The 20965-nt window shown below is 35.1% G+C and overlaps 1 protein-coding gene across 13 annotated transcripts in view; it reads right to left on the bottom strand.

Moving 5' to 3' along the window:
• Nucleotides 1–20965, bottom strand: part of EHBP1 (EH domain binding protein 1) — a 357708-nt gene that overhangs the window by 255971 nt on the left and 80772 nt on the right. For all 13 annotated transcript variants that reach the window (XM_027072361.2, XM_027072364.2, XM_053200656.1 and 10 more), the window contains one exon: nucleotides 5217–5274. In XM_027072361.2, the coding sequence (XP_026928162.1) occupies nucleotides 5217–5274 (58 nt within the window). The remainder of the gene's footprint in view (nucleotides 1–5216; nucleotides 5275–20965) is intronic.

Here is a 20965-nt window from a genome sequence, read left to right as displayed (position 1 = left end):
AGTAGATGGTAGTATCAGATAATTTCTTCAGGTACCCTAATGCTAGCACTCTAAATGACCTCTTTCAATCCTCCTTCTTCGATCACAGAATAGAAATTAGATTGCTGAACAAACAAAAATAAAATCTGCTTAACTAAAATCTTTTTTTTTATTATTAAAAGAAGATGTAAGGGTGTTAGTTCCCAAGTTGCTAATATGCTGCCATTTTCTTACCATTCCACTCAGCATCTCTGTCCCCAGCAAAAAAGGTCCAACTAAGTCAGAGCTCTGGTTTTCTGATATTCCTTTTAGAGTCTATACAACCTGGCTAAGTTAGGACACTGTAAAAACATCAATTAGTCTGGCTGAGTAGCTGGCACCACCTCCTTTGTAATGTTAGCGAAATATTATATGGTAGGCAGAAAACAGAACGAAGTAAATTTTATTGTAAAGGAAACCAGGGATGTGCATAGTAGCAAACACGAAAAAAAAAGATTCCTATTTTCAAACAGCTTACTAAAACTTTCACTTCCAATTGAATTCAGGAATCTGAACCTAGAAAAAGAATGAAAAGTCCAATATGGGCAAAAATAGATTTGTGTAAAAAAAAAAATTGTACAAATCCATAGAGACATTAATTATGTTTTTAAGAATTTGATTTAGGAGAAGCACATATTTGCAAACATCACTACTGTAAGAACCCTGATTGGTCTTCACTGAAAGTAATAGAAAAGATTTTCTCAGAAAACATTAGGCACTGGGGCGACTGGGTGGCTCAGTCGGTTAAGCAGCCTACTTCGGCTCAGGTCATAATCTCGCAGTTTGTGAATTCGAGCTCCGTGTCAGGCGCTCTGTGCTGACACCTCGAAGCCTGCAGCCTGCTACAGCTTCTGTGTCCCCCTCTCTCTCTGCCCCTCCCCCACCTTCTCTCTCCTCTCTCTCTCTCTCTCTCTCTCTCTCAAATAAGTAAACGTTAAAAAAAAAAAGAAAAAAAATTAGTCACAGAAACGCACATACAGCTATTCAGCTCCTTTGCACAGTTAAGAAAGGCAGGTTATCTCTTTATTTGCCAGCAATCTATCTAGTACAGATAATAGTACAAAAGGATTACGCCACATTATCCAGTTCCCCTTATACAATTTTTCTCATTTTTTAATCATATGACAGATCTTTTGACATGCCAAAGCAAACCTAGAAAAAAGGTAACATTTCTCAATTTAGGGTACTGACTCTATAAAATACCTTACTTTCTAATTATTTCATGTCATACCTTCCCTAAAAGACTTGTACCTAATATGGTACTAAACACAGAATAAACATTCACTTGTTATTTGTGATTCCTACAAAATGAAAATATTTCACTAAAAATATATAGCTGTCACTTGTTAAATAGATAATTTTCGGTTTATAAAAATGCATATACCCATATGTTTAAGATGTCACATGTAGAGTTTACCTTAGAGTTGTCGCCATAAGGCAAAGCTCTGCAACTGTACCCTGCCCCTCCTGTTATCTCAGCACATTGTAAAAGGCTGTAGCACAACCACAGAGCAAGAAAGTAAAGGTGGTAATGCCATCAAAAAGCTTGTGAGGACTTTAAAGCTCTGGTTTCCCTTTGGAATCCTCCCATTTCTCTGTGAGCTTAAACTTCTGTTGGAAAACCATATTTAAGGCAACATACTACTCTGCCATAATTTATGGGGACTATCATAGTTGCTTTGATTCCTACTGCCATATATTTTACCGAAAAATAATTTTATTTAAGTATATACAAATCAACTGCAGCCTAACAAATCTTTTTTATAAATGCCATGACTTGAGGAGAAGAGGTAGGGAAGCTGCACATTGTATTAATTATCCATGGTTAACTACTTTCTCAATAAAAAATGAGTTCTAATTATATATTTAGCTATCAAGATAAACATGTGCCCAAAGAAAGTGAGCACTAAACTAAGAACTAAACTTTAAATTAATTAAGGTAGGGTCGCCTGGGTGGCTCAGTCAGATAAGCATATGACTTTTGATTCCAGCTCAGGTCATAATCTCACGATTCATGAGATCAAACCCGCATTGAGCTCCACACTGATGGAGCAGAGTCTACTTAGAATTCTCTTTCTCCCTCCCTCTCTGCCCCTCCCTCACTCGTGCTCCTTCTTTCAAAATAAGTAAATAAAAACATTAAAAAAAAATAAGGTAGTGTGCCTTATTATTTTACTCACTAGTCTGATATTTATCTGGGTCTGTTATAAGTTTCAATCTATCAATCAATATAAAAAAAGGCAGGTATACTCAGAATCAGGAAAGAGAAATAATAAGCTACATGGATGACAAAAACCAAACTGACTACTGTGCAACTCAAACTCTTTCCAAAAATATAGTTAAAAGTAAAAACTAGAATGTTTTCTGCCCAATGGTTGCAGAGATCTTTTTTTCTCCCTCAGTGATTTCAATGGGAAATAATACAGCAAATAATGTGTATCTTAAAGGAAAACCATCAGAAAACAGAAGTATCTTTCAGAAGAAATAAAATGGTTCTAGTCTTTGGTTTTGGTATAACTGATAGCTAATTTAATAAAAAATAGCTGGAGACAAGTTTGTGTGTGTGTGTGTGCGTGTGTGTGTGTTTTAAAGAATTCCAAAACGTCATGTATTTCGAGTTTCTTAAGATTAAAAAAAGTTACCTGCTTAACTTTTACAATAATATTGTAATCATTTCTTTCACAATTTCTGAAACTGATTTTTAAGTCTCCCCCTTTTCTTTAGCTGTCTGTACAACTTGTAACACAGCATTTCACATATGTATGAACATACTATGCACTTGCTATATAAAGAGCTTTTTTTTCTTTTTAATTTTTTTTTCAACGTTTATTTATTTTTGGGACAGAGAGAGACAGAGCATGAACGGGGGAGGGGCAGAGAGAGAGGGAGACACAGAATCGGAAACAGGCTCCAGGCTCTGAGCCATCAGCCCAGAGCCTGACGCGGGGCTCAAACTCACGGACTGCAAGATCGTGACCTGGCTGAAGTCGGACACTTAACCGACTGCGCCACCCAGGTGCCCCTAACGAGCTTTAACACATGGTGGGTTCTTAAATTTTTTTCAAAAAAACTACATCTATAATATTTTAAGAGGAAACACAATGATTCTGAAATATCCAGGAGGGATTTAAAATATTAAGAGTGCCACAATTTGACAGTAGTACAAGAATTAATTCTTTCTAGAAAATATGCATTCTGGGAAAAATCAACCTATAGCCACATATGTTTGGATTTTACTATCTGGATTCAATCAATATTTGATACAATATGAAAAATAATTTGGCCTTAAAAGTTATTTGACTGACTTTTGAAAATGCAATTAAATAAAGGTGTATTTTACTTCAAATATGGGTATGCATTATGAATTGGTCTATAATCTACAGTATTTCATTATGTTTCATATTTTTTTAGAAAATAATTAGTATCTAATTATTAAAAGGAGAAAATTATTTTCTGTTGATAGCTAAAAACATGTTAAATCTAAAGTTTATAGTTATAGTTATATTCATCTATCATACTTAGTGGATGACCTTATATTATTCCTCTCCACAAAAGCCTAAGACCCACTAGGCAAAAATAACAATATCCAGCAAAACAGAGAAGACCCTAAGCCTATTTTTAGAACTCTTTCTCATATGTGAATGGATAAGAAAATACAGGTCCAAAATACAATGCCCCAAAACTATAAATATATGCTTTGAAGAAGATATCATTCATGATATGATGTAAATGGACCTTTCCTATATGGCTGGTGGAAATACATTTAAAAGTTAAAAATGTATCAACCCACTGATTCCAGTCCTAAGTATTTGCCCAAGAGAAATTAAAATATTTGTCTCCTAAAATACTGGTATGGTAATATTTATAGTAAACCTCTTTGCAGTAGTGAATATTCAAAATATACACTGGAAATGAATCAAATCATCAACAGTGGCATAAATAATCAAACTGTAGTAAATTCATTTGATGGAATACTACTCACCAATAAAAAAAAACTACCATATTCACAACAGCATGAATAAACCTCAAAAACATTACGTTGAACAAAAGAAACCACACACAAAACAGTACTGCTATATGATTCCATTTAAATGAAATTCAAAAACAGGCAAAATTACTGTATGGTGACAGAAAAATCAGAATAGTGGTTGCCTCTGAGTTGGGAATTAACCAGAGGAGAACACAAAGGAAAAAGTGACGAAAATAGTCTATATGCTATTAGGAGTACTAATTACACAAGTATATATTGACTTAAATTGTATAATTAAGATCTATATGTAATTTTAGCACAATAAAATTTGACAAGATACCTCAAAAATATTAAAAATTCTGAAATTTAAACTTGATTTAATTTTAATTAAAAGGAATAAATTTTTTCCTCACACAGGACTACTTATGGAAAAACCAACATCCTTAACATGCTTGTAATTATTATGTGCTTATAGAAATACATTCATACTTATTTACAGAATGGAATTTTTAAAGTATCTGCAGAATTGTTACTGAACATTTTAAAAATTCTGTTCTACTCCCCACAAAGCTATAAGTGCAAAAAATTAAAACCTTTGGGTGCCCGGGTGGCTCAGTCGGTTGAGCACCCAACTTCAGCTCAGGTCATGATCTCATAGTTCATGAGTTCAAGCCCTGTATTGGGCTCTGTGAGGACAGCTCAGAGCCCAGAGCCTGCTTCAGATTCATGTCTCCCTCTCTCTCTGCCCCTCTCTGCTCATGCTCTCTTTCTCTCTCAAAAATAAATAAACATTAAAAAAATTTTTTTTAAATTAAAATCTTTGAAAAACCCAACTCCTTTTCTACTGCAGCCCAGCAATGGACTCCAAGAACTCACCATTCCTTAAGTGTGCCCTAACTTCATTCTCTTGGAATCTGAGTAAATAATCTCAGGTACAATTTTGTAAGTGTTACCTAGTTAATCATTAATTCATAAATACACTAGTACAGAGAAGCTAGATAACTGTGATGTTATCCAAGGCTGCCAAATCCAAGATCAAAACTCAGGTATCTGGCTCCCATTTTCAGAACTGCAGTTACACAATCAAAATGCCTAATCAACCATTTTAGTAGTAGATCATCAGAAATAACCCAAAATGTTAAAATCTACAATGTGACTACAGAAGTTTAATAATTTAACTAAAAGTTAAATTCAACATTTGGGTATGAAATTTTGAAAATAGACAAACCTTCGAAGACTTCCTTCGGCTTCTTCTTGTCCAAACCACCACCAGTTTATCTGGTTGCCTGTCAAACAGGAAAAAGATTAAGTATAATTTAAGTTCTCTTACATCAAATTAACAAAGTTTAGTTCTGGTGCCTTTTTTAAAAGGACAAAAATGTCACCTACTTTAGATTACATAGAGCAGTTGCTTTTACAATAAATCTCTCTAAATTATTCAAAAATAGCAAATGTTGAATATAAATGTAATCTAATTTAAATGACTAATATTTTATCCACATGTTTTTCTAAAAATCCTTTAGTAAGTTAATCCATTGGGACAAACCAAGTAAAATAAAATACTTGGAACTGGTGACAAAAGAAAAAGCACACATACATCTTCTCTAAAAAGTAATGCTATATACATCTAACACATTATCTACTTTAATCTGGAGGCAACAGCATAAAAATGACACAAAATAATTTAAATCTATGGGTTATACTACTTTTGCATCTCATATCTTATGAACAATGCTGTGGTTTTCAAAACATTTTTATAATCTCAAAAATCTTCATAAAAGCAATACAGTACTAAAAAAACATGTAAGGTACATACTATTATTCCTATTTTGTAAGCTTAAAAATTGGCAAAATAACTCATCAAAAGTTCTGGCACTGGGGCACCTGGGTGGTTCTGTCAGTTAAGCATCCGATTCTTGATTTTGGCTCAGGTCATGGTCTCACAGTCATGGGATCTAGCCCCACGTCGGACTCTGCATTGACAGTGAGGAGCCTGCTTAGGATTCTCTCTCTCCCTCTCTCTCTGCCCCTACCCACCCCCCTCCTGCACTCTCTCTCTCTCTCTCACTCAAAATAAATAAATAGATAAATTTTTTTTTTTTAAATCTCTGGCAGAACCAAATATGAAATACAGGTCTTTTAACTCTCAGACCCCTCTTCCTTACCTTCTGCTAATATAAAGTAAAAACAAACAAGCAAAAACCTTATGTTCTCAGCTAATACAACTGCATTCTCTTTAATACTTGGGGAAAATATCAAGATTATGATTATCAGTTATTTTCCTTAAATCTTTATTTTTAAAAATTTTAGATAAAAGCTTTTTAACCAAGAAATGAATGGTACACTCATCTTGGTGACCTTCACCTCTTTCCATGTGTCATTTATTTTACCCCAAAATCCCTCACCATCAGCAGATGACCTGTCCTCTTATTTCATTTAATTAAATACATACATATACATACATACACATAAAAGGCCACCAGTCATGAATCCCTTACCCAGTGATTCACCTACAAACCTGTCCAAAGAGTTGCCCAATGAAAAAGTACTGAGTAACCCAAAATGTAGCATAGAAAAATAAAATGATAAAAATATTTTAAAACAAGGTAAGAGACATAAAAGACGGATTGAGAAGTACATACACCTAGTAGAAATTCTAGAAGTTCAGAACAGTGGGAATGGCAAAGAAAATACTGAAGAGATAAGGCTAAGAATATTCCAGACTTGAAGAGAGAGTCCTTAGATAGAAAGTATATATTAATGAACAGGATAATTAAAAATAAATCTAATAGCTAGATACTGTGCTACAGAACAGCAAGAATAAAGAGAAAAACCATAAAAGACAGGTTACCAACAAAGGAATGGCTGGACTGATAGCAACTTCTCGTTAGCAGAAACAAAGCCCAAAAGACAATAAAATTAATGATCTTCAAGTTGCTAAGGGAAAATAGCTGTCACCCTTGAGTTTTATACTGCTAATCCATCATTTAAGAAAGGGTTTTAGACATTGTCTAGCAAAGGGCAGACAGTCAATAAATATTTGCTAAATGAAAAAAAAAAAGAAAAGAAATGGTTTTAGGCATATGAAGACTTAAGAGTTTACAACGCACACATCCTAGTTAACTAAGGGAAGGAGTAGGATGCAAAAAGCAACATAAATATCATAAAATGTTAATTCTTGTTCATTTTAGGTCGCAGAACTCAAAGAAACACTAGAAAAAAAACAGGAGGAAGGTTCCAGTAATGAAAATGACTAAGTAGGGAGTTATCTAAACAAATGCACAATGTTTCTGATGGTGATAATAACCAGCATGGTATAAATAGAAAATTGGTGGTTCTCCATCCAAGACTCAGTTCAATTCTGAGGGTCAGGCATTAAAGACAACAACTGTAAACTAAAACCAGTAGCTTGGTTTGGTGAATCTTCCCACAGTGAAATTTTGGGAGCAATAACCAAATGCTAAATAAGATGAAACAGAAGAAAGTTTCTATGAACTATCAAGAGTGTTAACTTAAAATCCAAACCAACACAGAAACAAACATAACCTTGTTCAACACACAGAGAAGCAGAATAGGACAAATGACAGTGAAGATGGGGAGCTGTAAAGTAACAGATGGAGGTGGGAAGAAGGTATGATCAATGCTGACAGCTTAACAGTACAGGAAATGAGTAGCCAACAAGTGTATAAACTACCTTATTTGAAAGTATTTATGGCTTGCTAGAATGAACATTTAACCTAGATTACTACTAATCTTTTCATTATGTTCTCATCTCCACATCTCCAGGTGACCCCAACTCTTAATGATATTTCTATGGTACTTCTTTAGAAATGCTATAAAATCTTACGGCTTGTCCTTGCTTATTATCCCATACTGGTCTCTTATACGGAAGGTACTAACAAACTGGCGCTTACAGGTTGAATTTAACACATTCACTTCCCTTAATAATATTCCATTTTATTTAACTTTTAATTTAAATTTTGAAAATCTTTCTAAATTAAATGCCTTTAAACAAAGTCCATGTTGTCCGGATTACTAGAGCCTCCAACGCTACCAACTGCTTCACACCTGACCAGCTTCTGCACTTGGCCCTTTGACAACCTGGCATGCAAAATGACGTCCATATTCCTGAAAGTTGTTTTTATGAGGCACTTTACCACCCAACTCTATCTTCCTTTCTGTATAACTTACAAATACCTGAACATGTATTCCTTCAATCTCTTCACATTGCATGCTATTACCTTTCTTTAAAAACTTCCTGTTTCCTCCCTTTTCTACCTGATAAACTCTTAACTCATCACTTCCTCTGTGAAACCTTGACCACTTCTCATTTCCTTTCTACGCCATTCCATATTCCGAACCTTAAGCAGCTATCTGCCCCTACTACTGTATTTCCAGTAATACCCTAGAAACACCTGTATCTAAATATTCTATATGCCCTGTATTACACTATTATTTCTATCTCCTACACTAGACTGCACTCCTTTATCAACCATATCTTTCTTTATATTCTTAGCAGTTAGTTGCTACTGAATGAACCTTAAGTTTCCACCAGGAATTCCCAGTTGGTTAATTATAATAGATTAGGTCTAACTAAAGCCAGTAGCTAAATAATACATCCTCTCTGTAGCTTATTCAAATTTTACAGGGATTCCCACCTTGGCTGCACATTGGAATCTCCTGGGAAACTTTGAAAAATACTGATGCCTAGGTCCACTCCTGGAGAATCTGATTTAATTGGTGTCATGTGCAGGTTTTTTTTTTAATTCCTACAGGTGATTCTAGTTGTGCAGCCAACGTTGAGAACCACTGTATCACAGGGACAGTGGTAAGTAATCCCTGTTAACTCCTGACTTAACACTAGTGAGGCATAGGTTGCGCCAGCAGTGGGGGTATCTCCCCACCCCCATCCAGGCCACCTGCACTGTTGCCTCCTTCCAACTCAGCTTTTCAGCATCTCCCTCCCCTCAATCATTCTGACCTTACTTCAGATGTGTTACTTCACAACAGGGAAGACTTTTACTATAAAAAATCAGGACGGTGGTCTCCTAACCTACCTGCCTGAAGTTCTGAGAATGTAAATAGAACATAAATGACTTACTTGAGAATGCCCCCAGAGACAACTAAACTTTTTTGTGATTCTAAGTCATGTCCCATTTTTAAAATGTCTTTACGAGAAATCAGTCCACCTTTGTATTATCAGGGCAACGTGAGGCAGTGTTCTAAAATAAAGAATGGTGCTGTGACTCATTGTTCTCAGAAGAGTACCAATAACCACACAATTAGCTGACCACAATTAATATTTTAAGCATCTGTGCTGTACTAGAAAAGAACCATTAAATATTTACTTATGTGCACACAAGACACAGGGATGGAGCAACTGTGAGTGTTATCCAACTATCAAAGAACCTATAATTATACAACTTTTATCAAAAGTCAAGACAACCTGGTAGAGCTCGGGTTTCAGAAAGAATTCAATAATCACATATTTAACATTTCTACTCCATCACCTAAGTAGCCAGATAGGCCTACACATGAAATATACACAGACATATAAACCTACAAACATGTAATTATATATATGAACATTTTATATACATACACATAAAATGTACACACAGATGCATTTTCTGTGAAATCTATCTAAAGGGTTCCATTAAAAAGATCTGAAGTCTTTTGGTGGGTTTATTCAGGGAAGAAAACTTTATTTAAAAAAATTAAAATTTAACACCTCTAACCTACCCTCACAGTCCTTAAAAAGGAACTAGTTGAGTGCAAAAGCAGCAAGACTTGTCTCAAAGTATGGTCCTGATGCTAAATTCTGGAGAGTAGGCAGGAGAAGGAAAATAGGAGGAAAAAGTAGAAAATAAGAGAGCTACAATGAACAAGATTATAAAACAGTAAGCTGTATCTTTCTTTGACCTGTCGCTAAATTTTATGCCCTCCTCTTTGCCACTAGTGAGCTACTGTGTATCAAGGTAAATTTTTTTAAGAATCTGGGAGCTCCTGGGTAGCTCAGTCGGTTAAGCATTCAACTCTTGATTTTGGTTTAGGTCATGATCTCACAATTCGTGAGTTTGAGCCCCACATCAGGCTCTGTGCTAACAATGCAGAGCCTGCTTGAGATTCTCTCTCTTCCTCTCTCTCTGTTCCTCCTCTGCTTGTGTGCTCTCTCTCTCTCTCTCTCTCTCTCTCAAAAGAAATAAACTTAAAAAAAAATAATCCGGCTTAAATTTAGATTCCACTCTCATGTGTGTCTTATACATGTGTGAGGTGAGACTAAAAAAGCCATGAGAAAAAAATCCAAAACATCACATGAAAACCAATCTCATTATTTCCCAAAATCATAATATGCATGCAAAACATATTTTACTGAATGCCTATTATGTTCCTGGCACGGTGCTGAGCAATGGAGGTACAAAGATGAAAGAAGATTAAACCTCGATCCTCTAAAAGTTTACAATCCAGTGGGGGAGAGACAAACGATTAAACAAACTACCCCACTCCCAGCACAACCTTGGAGAACACAAAGAAGATAACAAAAACCTTATGGCTAGAAGGATCTACTTATGTATATCGCAGGAAATAAGCACGCTAACAAAAAGAGCTTGCCCAACACCCAACAATTTATTTTAAAACCTATAATTTATGACACCTTAAATATAAAGTCCAACAAGAAATGAGTGACTAATACAGTACATCTCCTACAAAATTATAAAGCCATTAAATATATTTTCCAACAGCATTTACAAGCATGGGACAATGCTTAGGATATCATGTTAGGTTTGTTTAATACAGATTTAAAAAAATTTTTCCTATACTATATAATGAAAGAAGACATCAGCTGGCAATATCTCAAAATGCTAACTGTGGCCACTATTAAAAAGTAAAATTATGGGGGCGCCTGGGTGGCTCAGTTGGTTGTGCGTCCAACTTCGTCTCGGGTTATGATCTCGCAGTTCGTGAGTTTGAGCCCCATGTTGGGCTCTGTGCTGACAGCTCAGATCCTGGAGCCTTCTTTGGATTCTGTGTCTCCCTCTCTCTCTCTCTGCCCCTCTCCCACTTGTGCTCTCTCTCTCAAAAATAAACAAACATTAAAAATTTTTTAAAAAAAGGTAAAATTATGTGTCATTTAAAGGATATACTTTATTTTCTGGAATGCATTTATATTGCTTTATGCTGGAAAACTATTTAAATGTGGGGGGGAAGTTATTTAAAATAAAACAATCATTTTAAGTTTAGAATAAAGTATGAACAGAGTTAAACAATCAAATTAATTTTTAAAATTTCACTTCAATTTAAAGAGCTTTTAGACAACTGAATAAATTTGCTTCTAAGTGAACAGAAATAGAAGGACTGTGTTCTTTGTCTTACATGAACATAAATTTTCTCCAAGGTCTGAGCTGGCCCTCCACAAAATTTGACATAGGTCCCACACGACTTTGGCAGCCTCCCTTCCTCTGTTTGCAGTCCCTCCAATTCCTGGGACATTTTTCCTTGGGCATGGAAAGTCAATATGACACTCCATTAGTGGCCCAAATAACAAAATGACAAATGCTTTTCAGATCACTCATTCTCTTCTACATCAATTAAAATTCCCCTTTTCCTAGGGTAAGTATCTTAGAAGGGTACTGAAAGGTAAGAAATTGGAGGGAACAATTTGTATTAATCTAGGAGATACGATTTGTAAAAGACGACCTTTCCAAGACAACATAGTATGGAGGAAAAGAATACTAGCCTGGAGGAAACTTCTTTCTCCTAGTTCTGGCCCTGAGTGACCTTCAGAGTGTCTCTCCATTTGTGAGCGTATTCCCTAATTTATCAGATAAAGAGAGGACTAAGATCTCAGCTAGTTCTAAATGATTTGATGACTATAATATTAAATGACTGCAACTGAATAAACATTTTGTGTTTTAAGATGAAATTAGAAGTTCTAGAATAAAGAATTTATGGCATGAGGGGTGCCTGGGGGGCTCAGTTGGTTAAGGGTTTGACTTTGGCTCTGTTCATGATCTCGTGATTCATGGGTTTGAGCCCCGCGTCAAGCTCTGTGCTGACAGCTCAGAGCCTGGAACCTGCTTCAGATTCTGTCTCTGTCTCTCTGCCCCTCCCCTCCTTGGGCTCTCTCTCTCTCTCTCTCTCTCTCTCAAAAATAAATAAACATTAAAAAATTTAAAAAAAAAGAATTTGTGGCATGAAATCACTTGCCTCCTATCTTCTGATAATCTAGATAGACATAGCTAATATATTACTAACTTTGAATAACATTATGAAAGGGGAAGTAATATTTTCAGAATAGTAAACTGACCACTATGTTTCCTGTCCAAAGCATAGTGTTAGTCCTTGGAGGTGTTGCAAGAAGCCCCTCACTCGCACCCCACCCAACACCACCATCACCATATTGGCACTAAAATGGAGCCAGTGGAATGGAGAAGATTCTAGAATGCAGAGGAAGGCAGAGTCATAAGATAAAAGGTGTCTGGGCTCCTGGATGACCACATGGAAGGCCAGTCAACCTAGATCACCTTCTCTAGACTGAGAAGTGAGCAAGAAATCAACTTTTATTAGGTTAAACCACTTGGGATTTCTGGGTGTGGCTGCTACAGTAACTCTTCAACACTCCAGAAAATTCAGTAAATCAAAAATACAGACATACACAACAATAAAACAGTTGCTATTTTGTAATAAGTTTACATTGCAAAGTACTGAGATTAATTTAACCTTTTTATGTCCTACTGGTTTTCATTTTTATGAAACTGATGTTTTTAAAGATAAAAGACAGCTATAACTCAAAACTTAGTAATTAATATTTAAGCCTCTGAGTTTTTCCTAGATTAAAAGTAAGGAGCCATAAGTCTTTAGAACACAAAAAGAACAATATATTCCCGCCACCACAGAATCCAGGATATGTTTACAATGAGAAAAAGAGAGCTCAAAATATTAATCCTGTAGTTGATGTGAATAGCCACTTCACTAAATAACAAGGTTATTCTTTTTAAGGGAACGGGCTCTTAGCCATAACAGAACATTTCATGGTGCAATGTTGTGAATATTGAAACAAAAGGGGAGAAATAGTCTTATCACAGAAGTACTCTAACTTTACTATTTCTGAAGTAATTATTTTTATCCTTCAGTAGGTACATCTGCCTCCTATTGTATTGTAACTGCTGTAGCTCCAGTTAATTATATTCCTTTATGCTTACTTCACAAGAGTTATTCAGCACACTGTAGTAATTAATTCAATAGTAAGAAAATTATACAAGACAAAGTACTCATATATAGCATATATTTTTCTGTAAAAGGATAGTTCTAATAATAGGAAATGTAAGTTTTGTTACAAACAAAAACATTTTTAAAAAAATATATTTTGCATCTTCCTATTATCTTTAAATTTTCACAGAGTGACTGCTTTTGGTCAAAAATATTTAACATGGACTTTTGCTGACAGGTGTTTCTAATACACATATATCAGTAGTTAAAGACAGCACCAGTTAGACTGAGGAGGTGTAGTTTGGCATACTTGAACCGAGTATACTTTTTAACAAGCCATCAAAAAAATAAATAAATATTTGTATATATATTTCTTTTTTGCTGTACTATTCAACAGTACAAAGCGTTTATCATTTTTTAATATAAAGTTATTTCTTTTCATTTATTTATTTATTTATTTATTTATTTATTTATTTATTAAGAGAGAGAGAGAGAGAGAGAAAGAGAGAGAGAGAGAGAAAGAAACAGAGTGCAAATGGGTGAGGGGCAGAGAGAGGGAGACACAGTATCTGAAATAGGCTCCAGGCTCTGAGCTGTCAGCATAGAGCCCAACACAAGTCTCGAACTCATGAACTGTGAGATCATGACCTGAGCCAAAGTCAGACGCTTAACTGACTGGGCCACCCAGATGCCTCAATATAAAGTTATTTCTGAGACAAATAGCATCATAAGCAATCACTGCTGTATCATGTGTGCAATATTGGTCTTCCCAAATAATACTCCCTACTTTATTATTTTACAGAATCACCCACACCACTTCTCTTAATTTAGCATATTATTTACTACTTCCTTTCTTACAGTCCTGTTGGAACAAGCCTCACATGTCATTCACATAATTATTAGTATTTCCAATTTATGTACCTTGCTCCCTAGAACTGAGGTTACGGGGGTAAAAAAAAAAAAAAGGATACATCACTCAGGACATTCCCCAGCCCTCCTAAAACAATTCTATTCAATATTTACTCTCAACAGTTTTCTGTAATCGCTGCAATTTTGTGTTTCGATGATTATATTTGTCTGTCTTGTTTCTATTTGACTGCATGGTTCTCAAGAGGTTTCCTGGTATTCCAAAGCATTTATTCAGAGGGAGACAGGAAAACAGAATATGACGGATAAAAGAATCACATGAAAGCAGACAGATATGGGTTAAATGTGGTTCCCCTTCCTCTGGTTTTATCATCTAAGACTCAAGAGGTTTCTCATCTGTGAAATTAGAACATTATAAGACCAATGTAAAGATCAGTTAAGACAGTAAAGTGCTCAGTTCAGTGCCTGTCTCTCAGCAAATTCTCAAATAATGTTAGCAACCATCCTATGTACATCCACAGAGCTTCCAAAAAGCTTTGTATAGTCTCCATCTTAAATATGAACAATGAAGGCTCATCCGAGGAAAACTTCTAATATGAAAGGCAAGTGGCTAAAAAAGAGAAGAAAGGAACTCAAAAGAAACTAAAGACATAACTATATCCATGGAAAAAATAAAAAGGATTTTTTTTAAATGTTTATTTTATTTTTGAGAGAGAGAATGAGAGTTGGGGAGGGGCAGACAGAGCGGGACAGAGGATCCGAAGCAGGCTCTGCGCTGACAGCAGCAAGTCCCATGTAAGGCTCGAACTCACAAACCATAAGATCATGACCTGAGCTGAAGTCGGACACTTAACCAATAAGCCACCCAAGCAGCCCAAAAAAGGAGATTTAAAGAATAAGAAAGCACTCTGGAAATTATGTCATTACTTTTCATTTAGGAAAGGAAAAATTGAGGAGTTTCTTTGAAGTTGAGGAAATCTTCCAGATGTAGAATAATAAGGTGACAGAGACATTAAAAGGGCAAGAAAAGATGAGAAATTTAGGTCAATCCAGAGGTTAAATATCTAATCTCCCAGGATGACAGTTTTAAAAGAAACTCTCAATATGTCACCAATGCCATGGGCCTACAAAGAAACCATTCCAAATGGAACAGGACACTGGCAGGCTCCAAGGGAAAAGGAACTGATAAATCACCAATGTTAAACTGGTTTGAGAGGGATTTTGAGAGGCCAACAAAAAATTTAGGAATAATAATCACAGGAGAGAAAAAAGCAAAAAAACAAAAACAAAACAAACAAAAACACCATAAATTTTTAGCACAAGAAAAATCAAAAGAAAGGAAATGTGATAATACCATAGGGCTCAGCTGCAAATAATGAGGTCATAACAGTAATTCTGATCTAACTCTTATAAAGCTGATTAGAAAAGAGGAAGGATGGTGAAAGGGAAGGGTAAATGTGCTTCAGGGAGGAGGTGGTGGGACACCTGAGTCCTCGCTTAACCATATGAAGTCATAAGCTAGTAGATAAAGTCTAAAATCAAAAAAGTTTTTTTTAAAAGTTTAAAGTATGTTATTGAACAATGAAATATCATTGTTCACAGAAGATTATATTTTAAAAGACAGATCATAAGTATTGGCAAAAATATGATGAAAATGGAACCCTCCATGCTGGTGGGATTATAATATGGTATAGCTGCTCTGGAAGAGTTTGTTAGTTCTTTGAAAAGTTGAACACAGACTTCCCAAAAGATCTGGTAATTTTACTCCTAGGTATATACCCAAAAACTTGTACATGAATGCTCATGGCAGCATTATCCATAATAGCCAGAAAATGAAAACAATTCAAGTGCCCACCAAATGATGAATGTATAAAATATGATATATCCATTCAACAGAATGATTCAACCATAAAAAGGAATGACATACTTGATACATGTTACAACACAGATGAACCTTGAAAACATTACACTAGGTAAAATATGCCAGACACAAAAGGCCACTTATTGTATAACTTCATTTATATGAAATGACCATAACAGGTAAATTAATAGAGGCAAGAGTAGATTCATGGTTACTAGAACCTTGGAGAGGGAATCAAAGATAGGGAATGCCTACTAATAGGAACACAATTTCTTCTTTGAGTGATGAAAATATTCTGAACTAGACGTGATAATAAATGCACAACTCTGTGAATATAATAAAAACCACTGAATTGTACATTTATAAAGGGATAAATTTTGTGGTATATAAATAATTAAATTTAATGTGTCCTGGAAGAATACAGAGTACAACACCAGAAGAACTAAAAGAGTTTAAAGTGGTTTTCTATAAGGAAGCAGAATCAAGGCCGGAAAAGGTGAAGCGAGGAACTCTGTATAAGCTTTCTCTGCTGGAAGCTTTACAGAACTCTTTGATTTTGCAAATGATTTATATGTGCCACTTGTAAAACTTAAATTTAAAAATATAAGTTGTAAATCTTAATTACAAAGAGGAAACTTAAGTCCAGAAATAAATCCGTGCATACACAATCAATTTATGACAAAGGAGGCACACAAACACACTGGGGAAAGCATGGTCTTTTCAATAAATGGTTTTGGTAAAACTGGACAGCCACACGGAAAAGAATGATGTTGGACCTGTATCGTACACACAAAACTTATACACAAAAACTTAACACAAAATGAACTAAAGACTTAAACATAAGACTTCAAACTATAAAAAACTCCTAGAAGAAAACAGTCAGTAGGCTCCTTGACACCAGTCTTGGCAATGTTTTTTTGTTTTTTGTTTTTGGATTTGACACCAAAAGTAAAGGCAACAAAAGCAAAAATCTAAACAAGGGGAACTATATAAAACTAAAAAAGCTTCTGTACAGCAAAGGAAACTATCAAGAAAATGTAAAGATAGCCCACTGAATGGGAGACAATATTGCAAATCATATATCTGATAAGGGGTTAATATCCAAAATATATAAAGAACTCACACAAGTCCAGAGCAACAAAGCAAAAACAAAACAAAAAAACAATGTAATTAAAAAATGAACAGAGGAACTAAACAGACATTTTTCCAGAGAAGACATCCATGACCAACACATACATGAAAAGATGCTCAACAACACTAACTGTCAGGGAATTGCAAATCAGAACCACAATGAGATATCATTTCAGACCTGTTAGAATGACTATTATCAAAAAGATAACAAGTGTTGGCAAGGATGTGAAGAAAAGGGAATCCTATACTCTATTAGTGGGAACGTAAATTGGTGCACCCACAATGGAAAACAGTAAGCAGGCTCCTCAAAAAAGTAAAAAATAGATCGACCATATGATCCAGCAATTCCACTTCCGGGTATATATCTAAAGCAAACAAAATCACTATCTTGAAAATATATTTGCACCCCCATGTTCACATTACAATAGCCAAGACAGAAAAATATCTAAGTGTCCAACAACAGATGAATGGATAAAGAAAATGTGATACACATACACAGACACACACACACAGACACACACACAGACACACACACACACACACACACACACACACACACACACACACACTGGAATATTATTCAGCCATAAAAAAGAAGGTAGTCCTGCCACTTGCGACAATACAGATGGATCTCAAGGGCATTATGGTAAGTGAAATGACAAAGACAATATACTGTATGCCCTTATATGTGGAATCTAAAAACACCAAACTCACAGATACAGAGAACAGACTGGTAGTTGCAGAAGCAGAAGGTGGGGCAGAAGGTGTCAAAAAGTACAAACTTCCAGTTATAAGATAAATAAGTTCTGAGGATATAATGTACAACACGGTGACTACACTTAATACTGTGTTGTATATTTGAAAGTTACTAAGAAAGTAGATAAAAGTTCTCATCACAAGAAAAAATAATTTGTAACTGTGAAATGATAGACATTAACTAAATTTATTGTGGTAATAATTTTGTAATATATGCATATATTAAATCTTTATGCTGTATACCTTAAACTAATACAGTGTTATAGTAATAGAAACTTTTTTTAAAAGAAGAAATGGGGGGGAGGGGCGGGGCGGTACCTGGGTAGCTCAGTCGGTTAAGCATCTGACTTCAGCTCAGGTCATGATTTCATTGTTCATGAGTTCGAGCCCCACATCGGGCCCTGTGCTGACGATTCAAAGCCTGGAGACCACTTTGGATTCTGTCTCCCTCTTTCTCTGTCCTCCCCCGCTCCCACTGTCTGTCTCTCTCTCAAAAATAAAATAAAAACATTTAAAAAAATAAAAGAAGAAATGGGAACATATTTTTAAAAATAAAAGGTTCTTGGCAATAGAGGAAAAAATCTTCCAAGACTAAAAAGGTATGTGAAAATACAGAGCAAAGGCAAAAATTTACATCTATTGAGTCAGAAAAGAACAGAGATGAAACAGGAAAACACATTTTTTAAAAGTCATGATCTCCATCCTTGACTCTTAAATACATTCTGAAGTATTTGAAGAACTGATCGGCATTAAAAAAGTCATTAGCAAATATTTTTAAGAGTTTAAACAAGGCTAGTAGGAATAAAGGCAAGAAAGGGCTGGATGAATGCTAAATGGTTATAATCTACAAGTAAATACAGTCATTACTTTGAACAGCTTCCTTATTCACAAAAGGGACTACAAATTAACCATTGCCAGCCCATCCTCAAAAGATTCACTATCATGAGGATATTTTTAAAAACAAGAGCAGCAAATACTTGCATAGTATATCACGTAAGACAAATCTTAAGTGTCCTACATATACTAACTCATTTAAAGTTCACAAAGACCCCACAAGTAGGAAATAAGGTGCTGCACTGCCCAACACTAGAAGTGTCATTCACATCCTGTATGACCTGCCTCACAATCTGAATAGATATTAACATCCCTATCTTACAAATGAGGGAATTGAGGCATAAAGAAGTTAAGAAGCTTTGTCAAGGTGACTCAAATAGTAGTAGACAGTAAGATCTGAAATGAGGCAGTTTGGCATCAGAGTCCATGCTCCTCACCCACTATCTATACTGATAAATGTTCTGCAGCCTCTATAAAGAATCTCAAAGATTTTCCAAACAGCATTAATATCTTTGAGAGGTTATACATGAAAGTACAATACTTATTTAAATGCATGGATTTTAGCCTGTTTTTAGAAGTTTGTTACCTTACTCACAAACTTCATATAACCTATGACAACATTATCCAGGCATGAAAGTTAGATTTGTTTTTACACCACTATTTGAGCTCTCACAAGGAATACATGTGCATATTATTATTTGGTCTGTGATTCCATCTTTGCCTCTCAGACTCAAAAGTTTTTGTTCAGATTAGAAATTTCATTTCTAGTTGTTGTAAAATATCTGACTATGTAAAATAATCTGACTCACTATAAAGCTAATTTTTGGTATCTTGGTATCATTTCTTCTCTCTATATGTTTAATCTAATAAAATTATAATAGCAATTACAAAATTACTTTTAAAAAATCATATGGGACATTAAAAAATTAGTGAATATTTAAAATTATTATCCCATGTGCCAAAAGTAGTGTGATCCAAGTACTTTGTGCAGATTTCTCTCCAAGACACTGCCACACCATGATAAGTAATTTTTTTAATGTTTTTTATTTATTTTGAGAGACAGAGAGAGAAAGAGACAGAGTGTCTGCTTGGGATTCTCTCCCTCCCTCTCTCTGTCCCTTCCCCGCTCTCATGTGTGCGCGTGCACACACACACACACACACACTCTCTCTCTCTCTCTCTCAAAATAAATAAAGAAACTTAAAAAAAATTGCCATGTAGAAATCCAAATACATACATATGTGGTCAATGAGAAAAAGAACTGTTTTCATGTTTTATTACTTAATGTCATTTACTTATAGCCTGGGATAATGTTTCCAGTGACATTACCATAATCAGAAACAAAGAGTGCTGTGCCTCAGAGAAAGAGGCAGAAGTGGAATAATATGCTCTAGAAAATTAGTCTAAATCACTCAAACAGTAGCTCCAGTGAGGACGAAGATATTGATGTCAAAGATAAACACAGTTTGAAAAAAAAAATTGCTTTGTAAGAAGCAGTACAACTAAATGCAACATGTTCTTGCTCTTAAATTGAATCTTGCACCAGAAAAAAAATTTTTTTCCTCTATTACAAAGGACATTATTGGGAAAATTGGTGAAATCTGAATAAGGTCTGTAGATCAGATAATGGTATTGAACCAATGTTAATTTCCTCATTTTGATGATTGTGTTGTATTTTTGTAAGAGACTGTGTTTTTAATAAATACATATGGGGGCGCCTGAGTGGCTCAGTAGTTTAAGCATCCGACTTTGGCTCAGGTCATGAGCTCGCGGTTCATGAGTTGGAGCCTGGCGACCGGCTCTGTGCTGACAGAGCATCCGTCTCAGTCCCTATCTCTCTGCCCTTCCCCTGCTCGTGTTCTGTCTCTCTCTCTCTCCGTCTCTCTCTCTCTCTCAGAAAATATACATAAAAAAAAAAAAAGAAAATACACATCAAAGGATTTAGAAATAAAATCATCATATCTGTAATTTATTCTCAAATGGGTCAGAAAAAAATGTATGTATATGCATACACACCCATATATTCACATACACACAGGGAATGCTAAAGCAAATAAGGCAACTAAAGGAGTATATGGGAATTCTTTGCACCACTTTTGCAACTTTATAAAAACCAAATTAAAAAATCAACAAATCAATTAGTATCTTAAGAGAAAACTTTTTAAGAAATTTGATGGAATGTATTTTTATATTAAAGTTTATTTTATGTACTGTGACATTAAATATACATGGTTAAATTATACCAAATATAAGCAGTATTTGACTATTTCACCTCTATTCCTATCAGCTATCAAAAAAAAAAATTCTAATGGACCTTA

This window comes from Acinonyx jubatus, chromosome A3, assembly GCF_027475565.1.
Source record: "Acinonyx jubatus isolate Ajub_Pintada_27869175 chromosome A3, VMU_Ajub_asm_v1.0, whole genome shotgun sequence".
Lineage (NCBI taxonomy): Eukaryota > Metazoa > Chordata > Mammalia > Carnivora > Felidae > Acinonyx > Acinonyx jubatus.
This window is presented reverse-complemented; position numbering and strand designations above follow the sequence as displayed.